At 43.4% G+C, this 22,812-nt stretch overlaps 2 protein-coding genes across 2 annotated transcripts in view; one reads left to right on the top strand and one right to left on the bottom strand.

The window, feature by feature from the left end:
- The first annotated feature begins 116 nt into the window (after positions 1-116).
- smarca5 (SNF2 related chromatin remodeling ATPase 5) lies at positions 117-10,822 on the top strand. The gene is made up of 24 exons (XM_079643407.1): positions 117-419; positions 1,609-1,728; positions 1,813-1,979; positions 2,072-2,172; positions 2,268-2,368; positions 2,477-2,656; positions 2,934-3,089; positions 3,187-3,318; positions 3,778-3,846; positions 3,958-4,067; positions 4,169-4,395; positions 5,476-5,597; positions 5,714-5,866; positions 6,328-6,460; positions 6,553-6,701; positions 6,786-6,908; positions 6,996-7,103; positions 7,839-7,952; positions 8,634-8,756; positions 8,879-9,011; positions 9,102-9,220; positions 9,381-9,593; positions 9,693-9,803; positions 10,503-10,822. The coding sequence occupies exons 1-24, from the start codon at positions 348-350 to the stop codon at positions 10,566-10,568; spliced, it is 3,102 nt and encodes a 1,033-aa protein (XP_079499533.1). The 5' UTR covers positions 117-347; the 3' UTR covers positions 10,569-10,822.
- A 160-nt stretch (positions 10,823-10,982) lies between these two features.
- frem3 (Fras1 related extracellular matrix 3) overlaps positions 10,983-22,812 on the bottom strand; it is a 32,378-nt gene continuing 20,548 nt past the window's right edge. The window contains exons 7-24 of the mRNA XM_079643393.1: positions 20,878-21,027; positions 20,587-20,796; positions 20,271-20,468; positions 20,020-20,184; positions 19,389-19,571; positions 19,159-19,289; positions 18,570-18,728; positions 17,884-18,187; positions 17,490-17,621; positions 17,068-17,399; positions 16,236-16,428; positions 16,045-16,149; positions 15,051-15,178; positions 14,821-14,955; positions 14,269-14,395; positions 13,974-14,161; positions 13,484-13,630; positions 10,983-12,518 (exon numbers count right to left, since the gene is read on the bottom strand). Of these exons, the coding sequence (XP_079499519.1) occupies positions 11,952-12,518; positions 13,484-13,630; positions 13,974-14,161; positions 14,269-14,395; positions 14,821-14,955; positions 15,051-15,178; positions 16,045-16,149; positions 16,236-16,428; positions 17,068-17,399; positions 17,490-17,621; positions 17,884-18,187; positions 18,570-18,728; positions 19,159-19,289; positions 19,389-19,571; positions 20,020-20,184; positions 20,271-20,468; positions 20,587-20,796; positions 20,878-21,027 (3,554 nt within the window). The 3' untranslated portion in view covers positions 10,983-11,951. The remainder of the gene's footprint in view (positions 12,519-13,483; positions 13,631-13,973; positions 14,162-14,268; positions 14,396-14,820; positions 14,956-15,050; positions 15,179-16,044; positions 16,150-16,235; positions 16,429-17,067; positions 17,400-17,489; positions 17,622-17,883; positions 18,188-18,569; positions 18,729-19,158; positions 19,290-19,388; positions 19,572-20,019; positions 20,185-20,270; positions 20,469-20,586; positions 20,797-20,877; positions 21,028-22,812) is intronic.

A 22,812-nucleotide genomic window follows, 5' to 3' on the forward strand; every position in this document is an offset into this window, starting at 1 on the left:
TATTATTATTATTATTATTATTATTATCTTACGTTACCACACATTGATAAAGAAATCTACTGAAAACCAAATCATTTCCAACCACCGTTAAAGGCAGCTTAACCAAGTATCGCGATAGAGTGCACACACCGGGTAACTGGCGCGGGAATAACGCGGGTGCCCGAGACAACTTGCTAGCGGGAACGTGCTGCCTCTGACCAACCGATGTGTCTTTCATTATAGACAGCATAATTGTTCTTATTTACCCGCAGAAAGTTCGGGAAATCCTAAACGGATATTATACGGGAACACACAAGGCACCAAATAACGGACGATACATCTGAATCGTAGAGGGAAATTTGACAAAAATGTCCGAACTCCTAAGCTGCGTGGAACAGCGGGAAGAACCGACTGAAGTTCCAAAACCCGAAGCAGCAGAGGTAAGATGGTTAAAAAATGGGCATCGTCTCCTCTCATCATCGACTTAATTTCCCCTAGAACTACCATATATTTACCAAACTCAAAGACCTACTCGTTCCTTCAATTCGTTCTTGATAAATGTTCACTTAGTCAATGTTAATGCGGGCTTTTTGAGCTAACTAGTTATGTTAGCTAACCGCGGCGGAGCTAACGTTAGCTCAAGACAACAACAGCTCGGTCCCATTCACCCGGGACTGAAGCTACATAGCAGCAACAGGGCCAGGCTGTTTCACAAGCGCTAAGGCAGCTAGCTTAGCCCCGCTATCGACCCATCTATCATCCCTATGAAAGTCCCAAAGTACTTTCTGTTTACGGTTTGTGACCACAGTCACCCAGCGAGTCCTTTGTGACTATTATTCCGGCTTGTGGAAACCTCGTGAACGCAGCGAGCAGCCCTCTGCCCAGCTGTCCCGTCTGAGCCTTTGTTTTCAGTGGGACAGAGCATCGATGGCTACTGTAAACGAGGGGTGCTGCGTGCCTGCAACATGCTTTTCACTCCACTTTCTGTTGATTAAACCCATTAGAAGTAAAGGCCTTTTGTATTTATTTATGTATTAATGTTTGTTAAGTTAAATAGCAATTACAGGACAAGTTCACGTGTAGTGTCACCGATACACACAAAAGAGGAATGAGTATTTACAAGTAAAGACAAAAAACGTGACAAAGTAGCAATGGACCCCATAACAAACTGAGTAACACAACATGTTTTCAGACGTGTATGTCTGATTTAGAGAAGAACAAGCTCCGCCGTTTTACTTAAATAAACGTACACAGAAAGTGTCACAGCAGTTTAAGTACAGGAAACAGTAGAAAAATAACTACCATACGTGATGAGCACCCGATATAGTCAAACAATGAACAGGCAAGGATTATATACATGCTTACAGGGTGAAGTATTTGAAAAAACGTAATGACACTTAAGAAACAAGCAATACATTATGAATAAAATGCATTAAAAACAAAGCAACGCCTGCTTAATAGAGGACAGGCAGCTTGTTTGGGAGCTGTTATCCGTAACAGGAGATCTTCCATTATATGCTGTGTGTTCCAGAGAGCATCCGAGAACAGCTGGTGGTTTGTCAAATCTGTTCCTGTTTGTAGTTAAAGCTGAAGAAAGCAACTGAACAACCATTTTTTTTTTTCACTCAGGAGAAGGAAGAGTCTTCAGATGAAGGGAAAGAGTCGGCCTCAGAGGCTGGGGCTGATGTACAAGATGCCACTTCCTCTACCAAACCTAAAGAAACTGGTCTGGGGTATGAGGAGAAAGTGGTAAGTATCTAACCATAGCTTTAAAATCTCACCACTCGGATCTTGGATATATAAGCTAACAATACTTTTTTTCCATGTGTGCAGCTCACAGACCGGACCAACAGATTTGAGTACCTGCTCAAGCAAACAGAGTTGTTTGCTCATTTCATCCAACCAGCCGCACAGAAGACACCCACCTCCCCGCTGAAGATGAAGCCAGGGCGTCCTCGCATGAAGAACGATGAAAAACAGAATCTGCTGTCTGCCGGAGAGTGAGTAATTGAACACCACCCCAATTTCTTTATTTAATAAATACTGTCATTGCGATCATGAAAACTAATATTTGATTTCTGTGCTCAAACAGCAACCGACACCGCCGCACAGAGCAAGAGGAGGACGAAGAGCTTCTGAGCGAGAGCACCAAAACTACTAACGTCTGCGTTCGCTTTGACGATTCCCCCTCCTGTAAGCAATGTTCTACTTCTTTATTGAGGCTTGAAATGTATATAGCAAAAATCATGAGCAGAAGTGATGACGATGTTTTCTTGTTTCTCATTTAGACGTCAAACAAGGAAAAATGAGAGACTATCAGGTCCGGGGTCTGAACTGGCTCATATCTTTGTATGAGAACGGCATCAACGGCATCCTCGCTGATGAAATGGTCAGTACTTTAAAACTGTAACCTGTTCTTTTAAAGGGGAGTGACACACATTGTATTGTTGAATTCACATATACCGCTGTTTATCTCACACACTGTGCTGTTTTTCAGGGTTTGGGGAAGACTCTGCAGACCATTTCTCTGCTGGGTTACATGAAGCATTACAGGAACATCCCTGGTCCCCACATGGTGCTGGTGCCCAAGTCCACCCTCTACAACTGGATGAATGAGTTCAAGAGATGGGTGCCTTCACTGCGCGCCGTCTGCCTGATCGGAAGCAGAGAGCAGAGGGTACGCTGCCTCACAGTGTTATGATTGTAACTGGAATAGCTGGATATAGATTTGACTTTAATGTGCTTGTTTTGCAATGAGAAACTGTTTTGGTCAATTGGACTCATGTAGGTTACATATCAAGTGTGTATCCAAAGAATGGATTATACTGTATGCGAGGAAGGAATTGATCATTTGAAAACAGCATGCTGAACAACTTTAGCTTTATTAAAGAAAAATAACTTTCTAAGGTAAATAAACCAGACTCAAAAACATCAAATGTTTTTCATCAATCTAGAATGCCCTGGTCAGAGATGTGCTGCTGCCCGGAGAATGGGATGTGTGTGTCACATCCTACGAGATGCTCATCATTGAAAAGGCAGTGTTCAAGAAGTTCAACTGGAGATACCTGGTCATTGACGAAGCCCACAGAATCAAGAATGAGAAATCAAAGGTCAGACACACACCGAAACAAAAATATATATGTTCATATTTCAGAACCACTCTTGTGTTTCTCAGGTTTTCCTAATGAAGCCATTTATTTCCTATAGCTGTCAGAAATCGTGCGAGAATTTAAGACCACCAATCGTTTGCTGCTGACCGGAACCCCCCTGCAGAACAACCTCCACGAGCTGTGGGCTCTGCTCAACTTCCTGCTGCCCGACGTCTTCAACTCATCAGAGGTAAAGACCGCCTAGAAATGCGCAATATCAGGAGATTTAGACGATACGATAAACTAGGGCTGTGCGATTATGGCAAAAATCATAATCACGATTATTTTGGTCAATAATTGATATCACGATTATTAAAAAACGATTACCCATTGACTTTGAAAACATCAATTTTTTGAAAAAATAAAAAGTATGTTTTTAACAGTTGATTACCCTGAACTTTAAGTATAATTCAACTGAAAATACAATACAATTTATACAAAAATAAGAATTGTTTTTATAATAATTGTTTTTATTTCGATTACGTTGTTTTTCGTTGCAAACCAAAATCGTAATCGAGATTAAAATACGACTAATTGCACAGCCCTACGATAAGCATGTTTTCAAGCTGGAGTCCCTAATTGTACCGATGTTGTTATTTAGAATCAAAGTGCTTTGTTTTCTGGTACTAATGTTTATTTTTCCCCATAGGACTTTGATTCCTGGTTCGACACAAACAACTGCTTGGGTGATACCAAGTTGGTAGAACGTCTTCACACTGTAAGTTTCCCTCACGTGAACTTCCAACTACTTTGTCAAATGTAAGGTGTTACTCTCCTCAAAGTCAAAGCACTCTTTTGACGTGTCTTTGATTGAATGTTGTGTGTGTAGGTGCTGCGTCCCTTCTTGCTCCGTCGTATCAAAGCGGACGTAGAGAAGAGTCTGCTTCCCAAAAAAGAGATCAAGATGTACGTGGGCCTGAGTAAGATGCAGCGAGAGTGGTAAGCAGTTGAGCTTCAATTGATCCCTACAGCTTGAACTAAACTGTGTACTCACATTAAATTGTTGTACACCTGTATGTAATATGACCTCCCGTCATCAGGTACACAAAGATCCTGATGAAGGACATCGACATTCTGAACTCAGCGGGTAAGATGGACAAGATGCGTCTGCTGAACGTTCTCATGCAGCTGAGGAAATGCTGCAACCACCCGTACCTGTTTGACGGGGCCGAGCCCGGACCCCCGTACACCACCGACAGCCATCTGGTGGTGAACAGCGGCAAGATGGTGGTGCTGGACAAGCTGCTACCCAAGATGAAGCAGCAGGGTGTGTAGAGAGTCATGCTGTGAATGTACCAGAAGACGTAGTATTTCTTTATTACAGAATCTTGAAAATGTAGGATACTAACGGCCCGTCTACACTACAGGCATCAAAAAATCTTGAAGCTGGGCGTGTCTGAAGCTTGGCGATTTTTTGCGACCAACAACCAATCACATGAATCTCCCGCCCCCGACATACAAAGCAATAGCAATGTTAAAACGAGGTAAACTGGATATAAACTCCCCAAACAGGCGAAAAACCTACCAGTTTCACCCACTGTCTCTGCCACCTCCCTCCATGCCTGGTTCCTCCGGTTTGTATCCCGGTAAATAGTTACGGGTCGTAAAGAACCGGGTGATTTGCTTCCGTAATATCTCGTTTGGAATATGAGGAAATGAACTGCGGTCTGGCTCTCCCAGCTTGCACGCGGTTTGATTGGCTGAGCTTGCACTGGCGGGATTTGCATAAACGGGATTTGATTGGCTGATGCCAAGCATCGAGCCTCAAAAGTTGAACATTGTTCAACTTTTGATGCCGATAGATGCTCGTGATGCAAAGCCATGCCATGCTCCCCACAATGCAGTTCGGCGAAGATTAAAAATCTTCTACGTCACCCCATTCAACTGAATGGGCGAAGCGTTGAAAGCATTTTTCGATGCCTGTAGTGTAGACGGGCCGTAAGATGCTATCGAACACATCGTTGTGTTTCATTCATAAGTGGTGAAAGACGGACTTTGATATTTTTACTCGAGTAAAAGAACCAAAGTACAAACATCTAAAAATATTCCACTACAGGAACTTAAAGTAAAATACTGCTGTGTTCCAATCTGTATCTACCCTCTCGTTTCCACTCGTTGCTTCTGTTGTGCAATCAAATATCTTGTACATTTTGCCCCACTCAGTTTGTTACCCAATTGCAATCAAACATAGCTTTTGTCAGAATAAAAACAGAAAGAACTTGAATGCATAGAGTAGTTTAATAACTAGTTTTAAGTGCTGTCTCAAAGGAAGGACTGCATGGACTGTTTCTTTCTGTCTTTGTTTTAATCCATTCCTCTGACAGAGTATACTGTCCCTTCCCTCCAGGCTCTCGTATCCTCATCTTCAGTCAGATGACCCGGGTGCTGGACATCTTGGAGGATTACTGCATGTGGAAGAACTATGGCTACTGCCGCCTGGATGGCCAGACGCCGCACGAGGAGAGACAGGTGCGGGTCTCATATAACAAGACGCCAAATAACTGATTACCTCAACATATTACCATCGTTTGTCCTCGAACAAGAGACAAGTCAAAACATAATCTTCATGTAACTTTGTTTTTCAGATCTCTATCAACGCATACAATGAGCCCAACAGCTCCAAGTTTATCTTCATGTTGAGCACCAGAGCTGGAGGACTGGGTATCAACCTGGCTACAGCTGATGTGGTCATCCTGTACGACTCGGACTGGAACCCCCAGGTCGACCTGCAGGCCATGGTGAGTACATCCCTAGTCCTAACATGAACCAGGTGCTGTAGAGCTTTTATTTCAGGGGAGTTGACCATCCATCCATCTGCTCCCGCTTATCCGTGGTCGGGTCGCGGAGGTAGCAGTTCCAGCAGAGATCCCCAACCGTTCCTTTCCCCCTGGCCACATCAACCAGCTCTGACTGGGGGATCCCAAGGCGCTCCCAGGCCAGCGAAGAGATATAACCCCTCCACCTGGTCCTAGGTCTACCCCTCAGTCTCCTCCCAGCTGGACGTGCCCAGGTGGCATCCTTACTAGGTGCCTGAACCACCTCAACTGGCTCCTTTCGACGCGAAGGAGGAGCGGTTCAACTCCGAGTCCCTCCCGGATGACTGAAACTTCTCACCTTATCCCTAAGGGAGACGCCAGCCACCCTGCGGAGAAAACCCATCTCGGCCGCTTGTGACCAATTGTGTTTTTTTTATTTTAAGGACCGAGCTCACAGGATTGGTCAGACGAAGCAGGTGCGCGTGTTCCGCTTCATCACTGAAAACACGGTGGAGGAGAGGATTGTGGAGCGGGCTGAGATGAAACTGCGCCTGGACTCCATCGTCATCCAGCAGGGTAACTCCTCGCTGTCATACAGGATCGCTGAGAACCAAACGTCTACCAATAGGAGCTTTGAGAGACTCATTTCCCATCGTTGTCATTAACAGGAAGACTGGTGGATCCAGGTGCCAACAAGCTGGCCAAAGATGAGATGCTGTCCATCATCCGTCACGGCGCCACACATGTGTTCGCCTCCAAAGAGAGCGAGATCACCGACGATGACATTGACGCCATCCTGGAGTACGGGGAGAGGAAGGTGAGACGGTACAGGTTGTGGAAAATGGATGTCTAGTTTTTAAATGTGGCAAAAAATAAACACTCTGTTCTTGTTATTTGCTAGACCATGGAGATAAAGGAAAAGATGGCTAACCTGGGTGAGAGCTCACTGAGGAACTTCACCGTGGACACAGAGAACAGCAGTGTGTATAAGTTTGAAGGAGAAGATTACAGAGAGAAGAAAAAGGTACACCAAACACTCAAACATCAGGGGTCACTCTTTAATCCCAACAATATAAACCTCTGAGTCTTAACCGTCTTCCTCTTCATTCAGGTCATCACCAACTGGATCGAGCCGCCTAAGAGAGAGAGGAAAGCCAACTACGCTGTGGACGCTTACTTCAGAGAGGCCCTGAGAGTCAGTGAGCCCAAAGCACCAAAGGTAGGGGCCATCACTTTACAAACACCCTTAAGTCCTAAAGCATTAACGCTGCAGAAAGTCACATTACAATGTTTTTATTACATTTATGCACACTAGATGCACGAGTGACTGGACCCTACACTCTTCCATAAGTGGGTCAAAAAGGACCCGTATTAGAATAATGTGTTTTTCCAATTTTGTCATTTTGGTTAAGAAAAATCACTTGTATAATATTTAGTATTATATTTTGGTTCACACTAGAAATATTTTATATTTAATTTTTCACTATTTATAATTTTAGAACTTTTTTACATTTTGAAAAAAAAACGACATTCCATAGAAAATGCATGCGGGTCATTTTTGACCCACTTATGGAAGCTTGGGGTAGAAATACAAAAACTACAATTTCTTAAAATGTACATTTAAAATTTGAATGGCATGATATCCAAAACATGTTTTTTTAGGAATAGCTGGAATATAAAATGATAAAAAAATGTAATTACAAAGATACTCTAAGAACACCACCTCACCGGGTCAAAAAAGACCCACTTATGCATCTAAGGGTTAACATGTTCATTAAAATGCTCAACGCTTCACTGTGATATCTTGTTTCTACAGTTTGTGTGAATCCTGTTTTTAACTATAAATGCCTGAATTTCCCCAAGGGGATCAATCAAGTTCCATCTTATCTTATTATTTATGTGTATTTCTCCTGGTTGAGGTATTACATGTGTTTGTGTGTTTCCCATGTCCCAGGCTCCTCGTCCCCCCAAGCAGCCAAATGTGCAGGACTTCCAGTTCTTCCCTCCACGTCTTTTTGAGCTCCTAGAAAAGGAAATCCTCTTCTACAGGAAGACCATCGGCTACAAGGTACCAAGATATTTTTCACATGGGAAAGATATCATTTGTTAGGAAGTGGAAATGTCTCTAAAGCACATGTGTCAAACTCAAGGCCCGGGGGCCAAATCCGGGCCTTGGTGGATTTCATTTCGGCCCGCAGGATAATGTTTAATTACTATTAGATCTGGCCCGCCGGTATGTTCCACGCACACTTTCACTCAAGGGTCTCCTCAGCTCAGAGCCTGACTCCAAACATTGATGAACTTGCACCCGAGATGAGATGCCAAGTGTCTGCTTGAACTAGCATCACAGAGCAGCACACTGAGTTTACATGGATGTTTCCTTCTGCACTTTTTCTCTCATGACAACAGGGCATGTTTGGTTTGTTCTTTGAGGGAAATAGTTTGGTTGAAGCTGTTGTTGGCCTGTGGAAAAATGTAATCATAAGAAATGACTCCGGAAAAGCTGCAGATAGAGCCATAAGAAATGAATGCAACTGATTATTTAATGTTTAATGTTGTTTTTATAGGCAATCATTTAAGCTTTGTTAGTTCCAGGTTTAATATGGGCAATAAGTTCATTTCAACAAGTTCTGCAATAAACACTGAACCAGTCCGGCCCTCGACTAGCACCCATTTTTTTATGTTGTCCCACTGTGTATTTGAGTTTGACCCCCCTGCCCTAAATCCTTCTGTGGCTGCGTCTCTTCAGGTGCCCCGTAACCCAGAGATGCCAAACTCTGCCACGCTCCAGAAGGAGGAGCAGGGTAAGATCGACGAGGCCGAGGCGCTCACAGAGGAGGAGCTGGAGGAGAAGGAGAACCTGCTGCAACAGGTACGGATCCTTCCCCCTGAGTACACTACATGTGTGGTTAATGTGCGGCCGAGTCAAGTTTGAAATGCTTTGTGTCTGGATCGAGATTACGCATATTTGTAACATCTGTACCTTGGTTGCAGGGATTCACCATTTGGAACAAACGTGACTTCAACCAGTTCATCAAAGCCAACGAGAAGTGGGGAAGAGATGATATTGAGAACATTGCCAGAGAAGTCGAGGGAAAAACTCCAGAGGAAGTCATGGAGTATTCTGGTAACAACTCGTTTGTTACCCTCTATTCTACAAGCAAGCTTTTAATTTCTTTGCATGTTTAGACAATGATTTGCTTGTTTGTTCCTCCAGCTGTGTTCTGGGAGCGCTGTAACGAGCTGCAGGACATCGAGAAGATCATGGCGCAGATCGAGAGAGGAGAGGCCAGGATCCAGAGGAGGATAAGCATCAAGAAAGCACTGGACTCAAAGGTAGCCATCTTACCATTCATCTCTCGTAACGACTTCATCTCATTAAGCATTGTGTTGAACACCAACTCTAAATCTGATCTTCTAATCGTCTCCACATCATCCTCTCTTCCATCCTTATTGATGAATGAACACTCCCTTAATTCCTCATCTCCTTGCCCAGATCGGTCGCTACAAGGCTCCCTTCCACCAGCTGCGCATCTCTTACGGCACCAACAAAGGCAAGAACTACACGGAGGAGGAAGACCGCTTCCTCATCTGCATGCTCCACAAGCTGGGCTTCGACAAGGAGAGCGTGTACGACGAGCTGCGGCAGTGCATCCGCAACTCGCCTCAGTTCCGCTTCGACTGGTTCCTGAAGTCCCGGACGGCCATGGTAATTTCTGGCTTCTTGGTGCTGTTCTTCTTTTCTTTTTGTGCATGTTGCCTACAAATGAAAAATGTTGTTTGTTATTGTGTGTGTGTGTGTGTGTAGGAGCTCCAGAGGCGATGCAACACTCTGATCACACTGATCGAGAGAGAGAACATGGAGCTGGAGGAGAGAGAGAAGGCCGAGAAGAAGAAACGCGGCCCGAAGAATGCCTCAGTAAGTTACCAAAGAACTACAGGAAGCAGCAAGGCACTTTGATGTAAAATAAAAAAGTAATTATGTCTGTGGCTGGGGATTTTTTTTTGGGAAGTTTTTCCAACCACCATGGAGTGTCAGAAAAGTAATCTTCTGACAGCCTGTGAAGTGGCCCTTTAATGCTCTTTAGGGGTTTCCCTTTCCTGTAGTGTGGTAGGTTGTTATGCATGTAAAAGGTCTGCAAGGGCTAAAATCACAAAGTTACCTCCATAGGGAGTTTCTCTACCACACACTCCCCCCCCCCCCCCCCACCTGAAACGCCTCCATTGAAGTCCTTTGTTTACTTCCAAAACGTAGTGACATCACTTTGTACCGATAGCGCTCCAACACCTTTTTTATGTGAAGGGCTAAGGGGCAGGACATTTTAGCGGTTGACTGATCACAACAGAGCCAGCCAGCTAACCAATCAGAGCAGACTGGGCTCTGGTTTCTGACTCACATTAGGGGTAACACTCCTTTGTGGTGACTGACTGTCAAAATAAAATAGTTAATTAAGTCCTGCAAGTCTGTCCTGGAGAATCTTATGGTGTTTTGAATGTGGCAGAACGCTCATTACTATAAAGTATTTAGGTCACCCAGCCCTGTTTTTGTCTGGTTCACAGTGAGTTATGTCACTGCTTGTGAAATGTTCCTTTTAATAATATTCTTTTCTTACCCTAGGCCCAGAAACGGAAGTCAGACGCGACCGCAGATGGCCGTGGACGCAGGAAAAAGCTGAAGTTGTGAAGCCGTTAACGACTTGAATCTACCGAGTCAGAATCTGAGGTGGCAGCCAGCTCCGTATCGTTAGTCCTAGTGTTTGCTCTGCAGACTGTGATAATGTGTAAACCCCGACGGACTGACTTTGTTCTTTAGGTTTTAGGGAGTGAAGCCTGCCTTTTCACTTACCTGAACTCTGCAGCTGTGCTGGTTTAGTTTGTATTGTTTGCTAGTCCTTTTATTTTTTCTAGTACTTCATTGAAATAAATGTATTTATGCCTGTTGGTTGTACCACATTCCATTGCTCAAAACAATATGTACCATTTTAAAGAAAACATTTGTTCTTTTATCTTCCTATGTGAAGTAGAAAATGTATTTTAAAGTCACAAATAAACCTTCATTTTTTTTTTATAAATACGTGTGTGATAAATAAGACACTGATTCAAAAAAAGGACATTTTATATTTGGCCGATCAAGTGTACATACATCCAAACTTTTGAAATTGTCACAATTAATAAGCCATAAAAGTCTACTAACACATGGCACAATAAAATATACTATCAGCTGCAGAAGAACAGTTTTATAATGCACTTTTTTTTTTCAGGACTTGATTGACAAACCAGAAAGACAGTTCATATTTTTTCAAGTTTCACCAGGGTGTAGTAATACCGTTTTCATTGTCCTACATTGATATGTACACAGATAGTTTTGAATCTGATTTCAGCCACATTGACCTGAAAAGAATAGTTATTTAAAAAAAAAAAGAAATATATAATAATTCTGCATTCTCAAGACTACAATGTACAATCCCTTTCAATGACACCACATCGGCATTGTTACTAAGCGGTGGGCAGATATACTGCAGGCTCTTTAAACCCTACAGTTAAATATTACAAATCATTTATCACATTCTCATTCATAAGGTCAGCTTCAACTAACATTCAATCCATTTTGCTTTACTCTCCACAAAATAAAATAACGCCAATAAAAAAAACGTGATAAAGTATTATCTTTTAAGGAGGAACATAGACAATTTGAAGCAACTTAGCATTTTAACTCTTGCATCTACTCAATAAGGATTTCTAGGCATTTGCAAAATGCTGCATGAAGCGGGATATTTTACAACTTGACAACCAAAGAAGCACGTGAATAAGTGTGAGGGGCTTCTTTGTACATCCATGATTCAAAATAGGCTGCACAAACCTATATCTCACTACAGCAAGAACTAGCCATCGTCAGAGGTCAACAAGACCCCTCCCTCTGGCGCGTTCTCTGCATGCAGGCCCCCCCCCGAGCACTGACACTGTTCTGGGCTCGATTCAGTGCTACAAGAGTTGGGCTTTAAAGGCACAATGGTGGAGGAGACTATCAGTCTTTTTAAGAGGGGGCAGGCGTTTGAGGTGGAGGGATCTAGACCTCAGAGTTGTCTGAGCTGCTCCACATTCCCCCTGTGCCTGAGCTGTAGGCCGAGGAAGAGGAGGTGGTGTAGGGGGGGAACTGGGCCTTCTTCTCCTTCTTCTTGCGCCGCAGCAGCAGGATGACGGCGGTGGCGATGAGGCAGATGAGGAGGATCAGCCCGGCGATGCCCACCAGCATGGGCAGGGTGGAGGAGTCGGCCAGCTCTCTGCCCGAGCTCTCCAGCAGGGGGCGCTCCAGTAGGGGGTCTCGGTTGTTGGGGGACCAGGGCTGGCGCTGACTGACCACCATGCGGTCGGCTCGGTCCAGAGAGATGTGCTGGATGTTGGTGCCTCGGTTGTTTTCGATGCCGATGTCCTGGACGGCAGCGGCGGCGTTAGAGAAGGCGGGGGCAGCGCGGCGGTGGCGGTCTGAGAGCAGCACGGAGGTGTCGGGCTGCTCCACCGAGGAGATGCTGTGGTGCAGATACTCCACGCTGCGCTTGCCTATGTTGCGGCGGGCGTTTTCTTTGGAGCGCACGGTGTAGATGGTGTGGATGAACCATTCTCTACCAGCAGCAACCTGCAGGACACACAACATTTAGAGTTCATATTGCATGGTTTTTGTACAAATGTGTATGTCAGGGGTGTCAAACTCAAGGCCCGGGGGCCAAATCCGGCCCGTGACTTCATTTTATGTGGCCTGCAAGAGCTTGCAAAGAATATAATACGTTTATTATATGGTTACATGCCACTTTACAGAAGCAGGTTGCCCATAAACTACATGTCCCACAATGCATCTCGTTTTGTGACATGCCCACTGAAGAGACTTGCAATTATTTGCCCTGGACTTCTGCTTTCATACGTAGTTAATTACTAGGTTATTATCCTATCAAATAATAATCCAATGCAGAGGCAATAATATAATACATTATTTCATATATATTATGTATTTATATATGTATATTTATAAAGTTACAACCGGCCCTTTGATTGGAACCATAATGCTAATGTGGCCCGCAATGAAATTGAGTTTGACACCCCTGGTGTATGTTGTCAATGGGATTACAAAAAATCCAAACTGAATACTTCGGGATTACTTTCAAATAAAACATTTTAAAAATATCCACCTTATTAAAAAAAAAAACACACAAAATAGGACTTCAATATAATTGTTTCCCTTAATATGACAACCTTTTTTTTAATGCAAATAGACACAGTTTTGTATTTTCGGAAACTACAGTTGGCCAAATCAAATTACCCTGAATAAACAGTTCTGGCACACACTACATCTGTGTGAAATGCTTTTCATGAGTTATCATCACTGCTTGACATACAAAAAAAAAATGAAATACTTTAACTGCTTTATCTGACATGCTATGAAGTGTTTCTTGACAATGCGGCTATACTATAACACATTTTCAAATGTAGTCTGGGCTGATTATTATTAATATCATAACCTTATTACATTACACTTGTTACTACTAAACCCTGTGTATGGCTTTTTGGGATACATGAATAAAGTGAGTTTTTATAAATGATACACACCTGGAAGAGTGGAGACGAGGAGAGTGTGAAGCCGTCTGATCCTGGCTGTCTTGCTAAAGGCAGACCTCCTGGTGTGTCCAGAGCCAGCGTGGCCTTGAAGGAAACGTCACCAAACACTGAAGCCTGAGTCTCCGGCTGGGCCTTGTCCTGCAGAACAAAACACACAGGAATCAGAAATAATTCCACAACTCCCTGAGCATTATACATTGTTTTCATTAAAAATTCTCACACACTGATACCTTTACATCCAATTATTTGTACCTTAGCATCACAATTATCACCATGAAGACATGCCTAACCACACACTGGTTTTTATTTATTTGTATTTTAGCAGGTTGTTTGTGCAATTCCGTTTTGTTATGATTTTATAAGCTATTCTAAGCTTTTACTAGATATTTGTATTTATTTAATTGCATTTAAAGCACTTAAATTAGTGTTTTAAAGTGTGTCCATTTAGACTAAAGTATTGTCCTTAAGGATGAATTCGTACCAGGATCTTGAATCTGTAGAGCAGAGAGGGGGCGTCTGCCAGGCAGCCGAACTCCTTGTTGGTGGGGTTGTATTTGGGAACGTATCCATCTGCTCCGGTGCAGAGGAAGACTTTCTCGATGCCGCAGGAGAACGAGTCGCCCAGGTTCTGGACCGGATCCACCATCACACGGCCGTAGATCATGGAGCCTGAACAAACAAATGTAATGTTAAGTAGGAAATAGCAGCTTCTCAGTGGAGTAATGGTCCTCCACTGCTGTAATGTTTAATAAATCCACAAGGCGGCGGTGTTGTACCGTCTAAAAAAGCAGTATCAGTCCCCTCTCCGAAGCCCATGGAGCCGTCAGACAGCCACAGCTCCTTCTTGGACAGCAGGAACATCTGAGTGTTGAGACTGAACTCTGCTGCCACTGGGTCACTAACCTGGAGGACAGAACAACAGTTAGCAAACATACAACATATCCTGGGTTAATACATTATTTAATATAGCTATTCTATTTTATTTGTATTTACTTACACTATTTTATTGTGTTGCACTGTTGGAGGAGCCTGTGACCAAAGATTTTCATTGACATATCTACACTGTAGCTAATGTACGAATGACAATAAAAGCCTTGAATCTAAGTATCATTTATAAATCATCATCTTAGGGAACAAGGATTCATATAATTTGGATTTATTTTGTTTGCTTACATAACATTTGTACTAATATCAACTGATGAAAAACCAAATAATATATAATTGATCAAATTAAGATCTTAGACTATAAATAATTGTTGATTTTTGTAGTGTCATTTTGAAAAAATGGCATCATGCTGGGCGAGGTTTGTTTATATATGAAGGCTGACCTGCTGGAAGCGGATGTCCATGTCAAACGTTAGAGGCTCTCTGGGATGGCAGACAGGAGGAACACTGAACTCCCCGTTGGGTGATGCCATGCAGGAGATCAACTTCACAGTGTAGGTCCCGGAGTAATCTCTGACCTAAAAGTCCCACAGAAACATAGAAACAATGTTAAACACTGTCATTGGAGTTCATTCCAATGCAGCTGGCAAGCCGTAACTGCAGATCCACTCACAGCAAAGTCTGAGACGAAGCTCCACTGCTGCATGGGCTGGTTGTAGGTGGGCTCCGTCCTGACCAGAGCCAGAGTGAAGGTCAGCCCGGGGTGGTCCGCACACATCACCATGGAGGACATGCTGGTCCCTGAAAACACACATGTAGACAGTGTGAAGCTGGGTTTGGGTTTTTCTTCTTAAGCAAGAACTGTTTGCATCTGAATGTGTTCATGTTATAGTAGTAGTGTTATTATTGTTGTTACTTGTATTAATTACTTTAAATTAATTTATGTAATATGTAAATTATTATTGTTTTCAATTATTCATTTATTTGTGTTAATTTATTGATTATATTTTTATTTTTATCTAATCCATTTTATTTATTTTTTATATTTGTATTTAATCAATTTGATATATTTCTGATAATTGTATTTTATCAATTTTATTTATTTTTTATATTTTAAAATATAATATATATATTTTAATATCATAAAATATTATAATATTTTATTTTTTATTGAGTGTTCTTTTTGTGTCTTGTATGGTTACACGGTTTTATTTTGTTTACTTTACAATGAAAGCATTTAAATCAGCAAAAACAAACATGAAAACAGTCATAAATCATTCAAGCTGCATTTCATCAAACCATCTAGTAACAGTGTCTACTTTTTATTTATTTAAAGAGTGACCTTCTACATAGTTCGTAACACTTGCTTCCTAACTGTAATCGCTGAAGGGTCATTTTTACATTTGCTGGAATGACCCCTGGCACTTCCACACAGGAAGGACCCCCAATGTGGAACTCCAGGAATAGAGAGGAAGTCGACCACAAGGTAATCCAAGAGGAGGTCGCTGTATAGAATGGACCCCTTGCATAGGTGTAGGGCTTGTGTGTGTGTGTGTGTGTGTGTGTGTGTGTGTCTGTGTGTGTCTGTGTGTGTCTGTGTGTGTCTGTGTGTGTCTGTGTGTGTGTGTGTGTGTGTGTGTGTGTCTGTGTGGGCACCACCGTCTTACCTGGATGAGACATAACAAACTGTCCCCTGAAGCGGGCCTCCGTCTTGAAGTTGACCACCAGACGGCCCTCCTCATTGATACGCATGCTGGTTGGGTACATGGCCCCTATGAGAAGAGAGAACAAAGTTGAACAGTGCTTCACAAATGGACTGTGAGCGCCAGCAGGAGGCAGCGTTGCTCTGAAAACATACCTTGAAGCTCAGCCTCCGGTGGGCTGCCGATGCCGTCCTGCCACAGAATGGCTGTGTCGTACACAAAGGTGAGTTTGAGCTCTGACTGCAGGTCAAAGTGCTGCCACCCCCCCACTGCCACCGGAGAGTGGAAGACGTAGGACACGAACAGAGGAACACGCAGCGTGACGTAGGACTGGACCAGGTTCAGCACCTAAATAAGACATGAATCAGGCATTGTCAAGTTATGTAAGATGCATAGTTTAGTAGTTGATGTATATTGGATGTGAAGTAGTATCTCTGTGTACATTTGAAGGCCTGTTAACAAAAAGTGCCACACAAAAATGTATTTGCACATTTTCATCAAATATACATCTTTACAGGAATGACAGTGACTAGCTGTGAGACAACTGTAGCTGGCGTGGATCGATGTATAAAGAAAAGTTTGAGACCAAGCCCTGTTCATTCCCAGCAAAGTGGTGACTTAACTTAGCTCTGTGTGCTAGCTAGCTTTCTAACTGTCAGTGACTGTTTGCTAGCAAGCTATATAGCTCAATTGCTAAAGAAAAAGGAGGTTCAAACAGTTCCTTAAAAGAAATGTGTACTATCACATAACTGCCTGCAACTATTCCTCTTTTTAGGAGCTGTGTCCATCAGAAAAAGTTAAAATAGAAGTTGGTGGTGGAACAATGCAAAGCTAATAAGCTACAATAGTTAAAAAACAATCAGAGGGGAAGTTAGTTCCCAAGTGAACTTTGCTTTAAAGAATTTGCTGATATTTACTGTGACCCAGAGAGTGCCTCCACTGATTGATAAATGTTGTTTATTTGTTGTAAATGTATGTGTGTCCTACCTGTCCATCGGTGCCTACGGAGCCTCCACAGTCGTTCAGCAGCTCTGACATGTCGTAGTAGCTGGTGAACTCCCAGAGGCAGGCCTCCAGGTTCAGGTTCTTGTAGAAGCGCAGAGAGTTGGCAGAGCGCATGGCCGGGTTGTACTGGTAGGGGGAAGTCTCGCCAATGATTTCAGGGTTCTTTGTGGCATCGGTGATGAACCCGTAGCCTGTTTGTATCTCATTGAAGTCGAGCAAGTTGGAGCAGCGATGGTTGCCAACGCGCGTGCCGTCTGGGCTCAGGGTGAGCTCGAAGTTGGACAGAGGTCTGGTGGAGATCACTGGTAACATGCCTGTTGAGAGTGAAGAGCGTGGTAAGTCTTGGTCTAGATTAGCTTACTAGCCATTTAAGACCATATATGCAACAAATGTTTGCTGCTCACCATCCATGTGAGGCATGTTGATGGTCAGTTTAATGAGGTTGGGGAAGTCCGGGTCATCTGGACCGGTGTAGCGGATCTTAGCAGAGAAAGGTTCGGCTCCAACAGTGCCCGCGATACGAGGCTGACACATGCCTGCAAAGAGTCAGAAGTAAGCTAAACATATAGCAGTTCAATCATCTTATAATAGCATTATAATACAAGTACACCCTTTAAGAGAGAAATTAACTTGAATTCTTAAGAATATTCAGACACGGGAATTCTTCCTTAAAATATAATTTGGATACAATGGGTAATAACTAGGTTGGCAAAAAACACTTGTGGTCATGTCCATATATTGTACGATAAGAATATAACATAATGATGTTGACAAGCCTACCCATCATGCTTCACTCACCCTCCTCCTTGCTGACCACAGCGATGGGGCTGGACATCTCCAGACCGGCGTCTCCGTTGGCGTTGAAGGCTCTCGCTGCACACTGAACCCGTGAGCCGCTCTGGAAGTAGATGGAATCCAGAGTGATGGACTTGGTGTTGGTGAAGAAGGTGTTGGTGTCCACCTCCCTCATGGGGCTGGTCACTCCATCAGAGCCGGTGGGGGCGCTGACCAGCCAGCGGTACTGAGTGAGCGTGTCGTTGATGTTCTCCACAGAGCAGATGGAGCCGGTTTTGTCGAAATCGTGGTACTTAGGGTTGCAAGCCTGCAAGGGATGACAAGACAGATTTCAATTAAAGAAATGTGGGGATATACTTGACTCTGAAAAGGCTATAGAAGGAAAAGCAGACAATGTGACTTAAAGAGCAGAATTTAGACGAGGCAATTCAAAGCAAGTGCTCTACAGCGGCACAAGAAAACATTGCATTCAAACACCAATAAAAACAAAAACAGAGAACAAGTCCAAAAACTGTTTAAAATGACAGAAAAAATGGAAATATCTTTTTGCAGGCGAATAGATGAATGACAAAAGATGTAATGTATTGGAATGGCACTGTAAAAAGACCTCAGGTATTTACAATGCTTGTTGCAAAGGTGGAGATAAAGTAAAAACAAAAGCTGCTTCACATCAGAAGCGCTACACTTACCGTCACACACACAACAGGGTATCCATTGGCCGGGTTGGGTGTTTCTTTGGTTTTAACTGTGTCATCGTACATGAGCAGGGAAACCACCAGCGGCACGGCAGGGAAGGTAACATCTGCCACACTGTCCATCTCCTCAATGTACACAATGGCCTTGTTCATCTGGCAAGAAGAAGGGAAGCATGTTGAGAAACTGATTTGAAATCCGACAGACTTCACTAAAGTAAGTAAGTATAACATCTTTCCATCATTCCTCCAACAGATTTCTTTCCTCAAACTTTGTTACCTAACATATTTGAGTTTGTCACGTGAGTGGTACATGTCTGATGTATGGGTTGTATGTCGCCGTTCTGTTTATAGGTTTGTCTACTGTTTGGCTCTGCCGGGACATTCCTCTCAGCATCTCATTCCAGAGGGAGAAGCTTTTTATAAGACTCCGTGGTTCAGGCGCGCTGACAGCAATGCCAGCTGCTGCCTGGCTATTTTCAACACAGGCTGACCTGACAGGGGCGCATGCTCACGTTTGTACATATGCAGCGCTGTACGTGTGCACATAAGAGTTGCAGCAATGTGTATGTTGCGATTGTGTCACCTGTACTTCGGCCACCATGTTGTCATCAGGCTTCATGTGCACAATGAAGGCCTCTCTCATCTCTCTCTGACCGTCAAACAGGATCTCGATCTCCACGAAGTGTTCCGTCTCACCGGCTTTGAACTCAACATCTTAGACACAGAGACAGTGAAGAGAGCAATGGTTATAAACACAAATACCTCAAAACAAGCGACTGCGTCACTTTTTTAGCCACTCCACCGTGTTCTCACCCTCTGACAGCGGGTTGTAGTCCTCTCCGGATGTCGCAGAGCCGTCTTTGGTGTGCACTCTCACCAGTGAGACCTTTGATGTGTCTCCGACGCGCAGGATGGGAATCTTCACTATCGCCATGTCACCTTTGACCTGAGGTTCACGCACACTGTACTTGATCTCAGAAAAGCGGATTATGGGCCCTAGACAGGAAGAAAATTCAAAATGAACATGAGCCAAAACATCAAAGACATGTTTTTTCTCTCAAATGCACCGAGTAGAATGGGAGAATACTCAAAAGATTATAAAATAAATGTGGACAATACCGTCTTTTCAATGCAAATTAAATGAAAGCAGAAACACTACGTTCAGCTTTTCTTTTTGTTTGGTTGTGTTTTATTTAGTTATTTATGGCGTTATTATGCGTACCAGGTTGTCTGCAAGTGTATAACTGTATTTGTCATATGTGAATGTACTAGTAGGATTAAGTGTGCATAAAGGTAAATGTATATTTGTTAAGATGTAAATATAGATATATGTAGTCTTTAATGTATATTCTGCTTATACTCAGCCTGCTTGGAGCATGAATGCTAGTAAACAGTCATTCAAATATATGTGATGTTTATATTGCATATATTTTAGAGTACGTACTGTCCTTGGCGTCTGTGACTGACACCAGCGCCTCCTTCTGCTCCCCCACAGCGGCTCCATACGGAGACTTGCTCTTTGGATTTCCCAGGACCAGCCTGAACTCCTCGTCATCTTCATGGGTGGAGTCGTCCATCAGGCTGACCACGCACGGCTTCTCAGTTTCACCTGGGGAAAGAGTGGCCATCTCACTCAGTTAAGTGCTGCGGGATGTAACGATACAGAGAGATTTAGAAGCAGAGGGGAGGTCTCACCTGGCAGGAAAGTGATGATTGATGCGTCAGTGTTGGGTCTCTCACTGTAGTCCATCATGACCTGAGCCGAGCCTTGGCGAGTGTAACAGCGCACTGTGGAGGCGAGGCTGATGTCTCCACTGCGGTACACGATGGCTGTTACCTCACCATCGGCCTCATCCACCTTGTAGCTTCCCTCCTTAAACTGAACCTTCGGCACTTTAAAGACAAATATCAACTTGTTACAAAACAGTTTCCCTGCGTTTAGGTGAAGTTACTGGACTCAAATTTGCACTACGTTACCATAGTTTTGGCACACGCTATATTGGAAACTCACCGTCAGTGACTGTATCGTTGATGGTGATGATGGTGCTGCTCGGTTCTCCCAGAACAGCATTCATGGGCATCCGTAACACAAGGTCAAAGGTCTCCGGCCCCTCCAGCTCCGGCTGACCCAGATCATCCAGGATGGTCACTCTGAACGTCTGCATCGTCACTCCAGGAGCAAAGTCAAGGTTTCGACTGATGCCAACGTAATCCAGTCCAGCTGCATATTAGAGAGGAAACCATGAACTAACGCTGTAATGCTAAATCATGACTGAACAGTGTTTCTTACAGCTGATTGTACCTTCTGCAGAGACAGGCTCACTCTTCCTGGAGCGGACGGTGACTGTAGCCGTCTTGGAGAGGTCTGTTCCCGTCCTCCAGACCTTCACCTCAACGTAGCCTGAACTCTCTTCCACAACATACTCAGGTTCCCCGAAATACAGTGAAGGCTCTGTGGGGTTTGGGAATAAAACCAAAGTACAGGGGTTGAATGACATGGTGCCCTTTCAAAAAAAAACTCATCAACTTTAAAACAGGAATACAGTGTATAGAGTAATTTGAGTTGGATATCAAGCGTGGTAAATCCAGAAAAAAAAATCATATGTCTACGAACATGACATTTTGTCTTAATCCGGATATTGTCTTTTCATCAGTTCTGCTGTTTTTCGTCTCTTGTCAGACAGACATAGCAACCTAAGCTTTTAATCGAGGACAAATTGGCCTGAATAGCTGAGCAAACTCCCTAATGTTTGACTCAGCACAGGAAGAGAGCTTTCATCCCTCTTATCCTATCCTCTCCCAACCTTCCTCCCCAATTTATCTAAATCCAGACAGCTCTGTCTGAACTCAACGCCAAAGGGCCGGGGATACACCTGATGAAATAGGCGTGTGCTTGTGTGTGCACAGGAGTGAGGGGATGTTCCCAGTGTCTGATGATAGAGCAGCTGATAAGCAGTGTGCTGAGGGTTTGGCAGAGGCAGAGAGACAACCGTCCACTTTGCACAGGCAGAGGGCAAGAATTCAGAGCCCTGGACACATTGTCAATTCATCTCTCCTCACTTCTGTATAAGGACATAAAGAGTGTTTTCAGCACACTGTCAGCCAGTGCTCTTAGAGATCCTCCGATAGAGACGCCTTTAGCTTTCCTTCAACTAAGGAAGAAAGGGTACACACAGAGGGATTGTGGGAGTTTCTGTGGGAAATGGTTTAATGCCAATTCAAAATAAGGCTTTAGACATGGTTTGCAAGTATTAGGTAAGAAACGAAGAGCTTTGAAAATGCTTAGTGTATTTTCTAGTCCACAGTTGTGGCGTAATGGCTCAGTGCTTGTTGCTGCTACAGCCTTATATTGTCTAATAGGATGACCAGTAACTTATGGTGGCTGATGTTAGCTAATAAGATATTGCTGGATAACTGACATTACCGAGTCATGTAACTGACATTATCTTATTTATCCTTTATCTCATACTGTAAATGTCACTGTGTCTACTGTTCTGCAACATTTGTTTTTACCCTGAAGTGTTTATGGCCCATAGCCTTGTTAAGGCTGATCAAATAACACAATAACAACAAAAAAGCAAATAGAAATTGCAGTTTTCATCCATTCACAAAATGAATACAAAGTTATACTGTATGTAGCAATGAATTAGTGTGGGATATGGTAAAGTTTTATAACCATAGGTCGAAACACCTCAGTTTTCCCAATCACTTTATTTGTTCTCAGTTATCGTTGCTTTTAACAAATTGGCAGGTCTTTTTCAGAAGTTGAGAGACGACTGATGCTGGATGGATTTATGGCACACTCTTAATGCCTCTCAGCCTCCATGACAGCTATTTAGTAGCAGGGAGGATGGGAAAGGGGGTTGTATGGAGTGCCATCATGGCAACCTTAAATATCAGTGGGAAGAAGAGCCACACAAATACAGTAACAATGGAGGCTCTGTGTTGGCCAGAGTCCAAACCACAAGTTTACTCAGACAGGCAGATGGTTTTACGCACGCACAAACACACACTCTGAACCAGATTTATGATGGGGTGTTACTTCAGGACCCACCAAGAAGTTAAACCACAATAGAGGAGTCTTCTCTTGTCTTTTCACATGTCTGGGAATGCCCGCTGATTATTTATACATAAAGTTCAATTGTACTCCTGTGCCAAATTGGTTGTGAGGGATGCTTGCTCCAGTAGCACGTCTGTCACTACAACAAGCAACTCCAGGAAATGAGCCTGGAAGAAA

The sequence above is a fragment of the Notothenia rossii genome, assembly GCF_949606895.1.
Source record: "Notothenia rossii genome assembly, chromosome: 1".
Classification (NCBI taxonomy): Eukaryota; Metazoa; Chordata; class Actinopteri; order Perciformes; family Nototheniidae; genus Notothenia; species Notothenia rossii.

Coding starts and splice junctions, on each gene's coding strand:
- smarca5 (XM_079643407.1), top strand. CDS start 348: ATGTCCGAACTCCTAAGCTGCGTGGAACAGCGGGAAGAACCGACTGAA. Junction 420..1,608: donor CAAAACCCGAAGCAGCAGAG/GTAAGATGGTTA, acceptor TTTTTCACTCAG/GAGAAGGAAGAGTCTTCAGA. Junction 7,104..7,838: donor GTGAGCCCAAAGCACCAAAG/GTAGGGGCCATC, acceptor CCCATGTCCCAG/GCTCCTCGTCCCCCCAAGCA.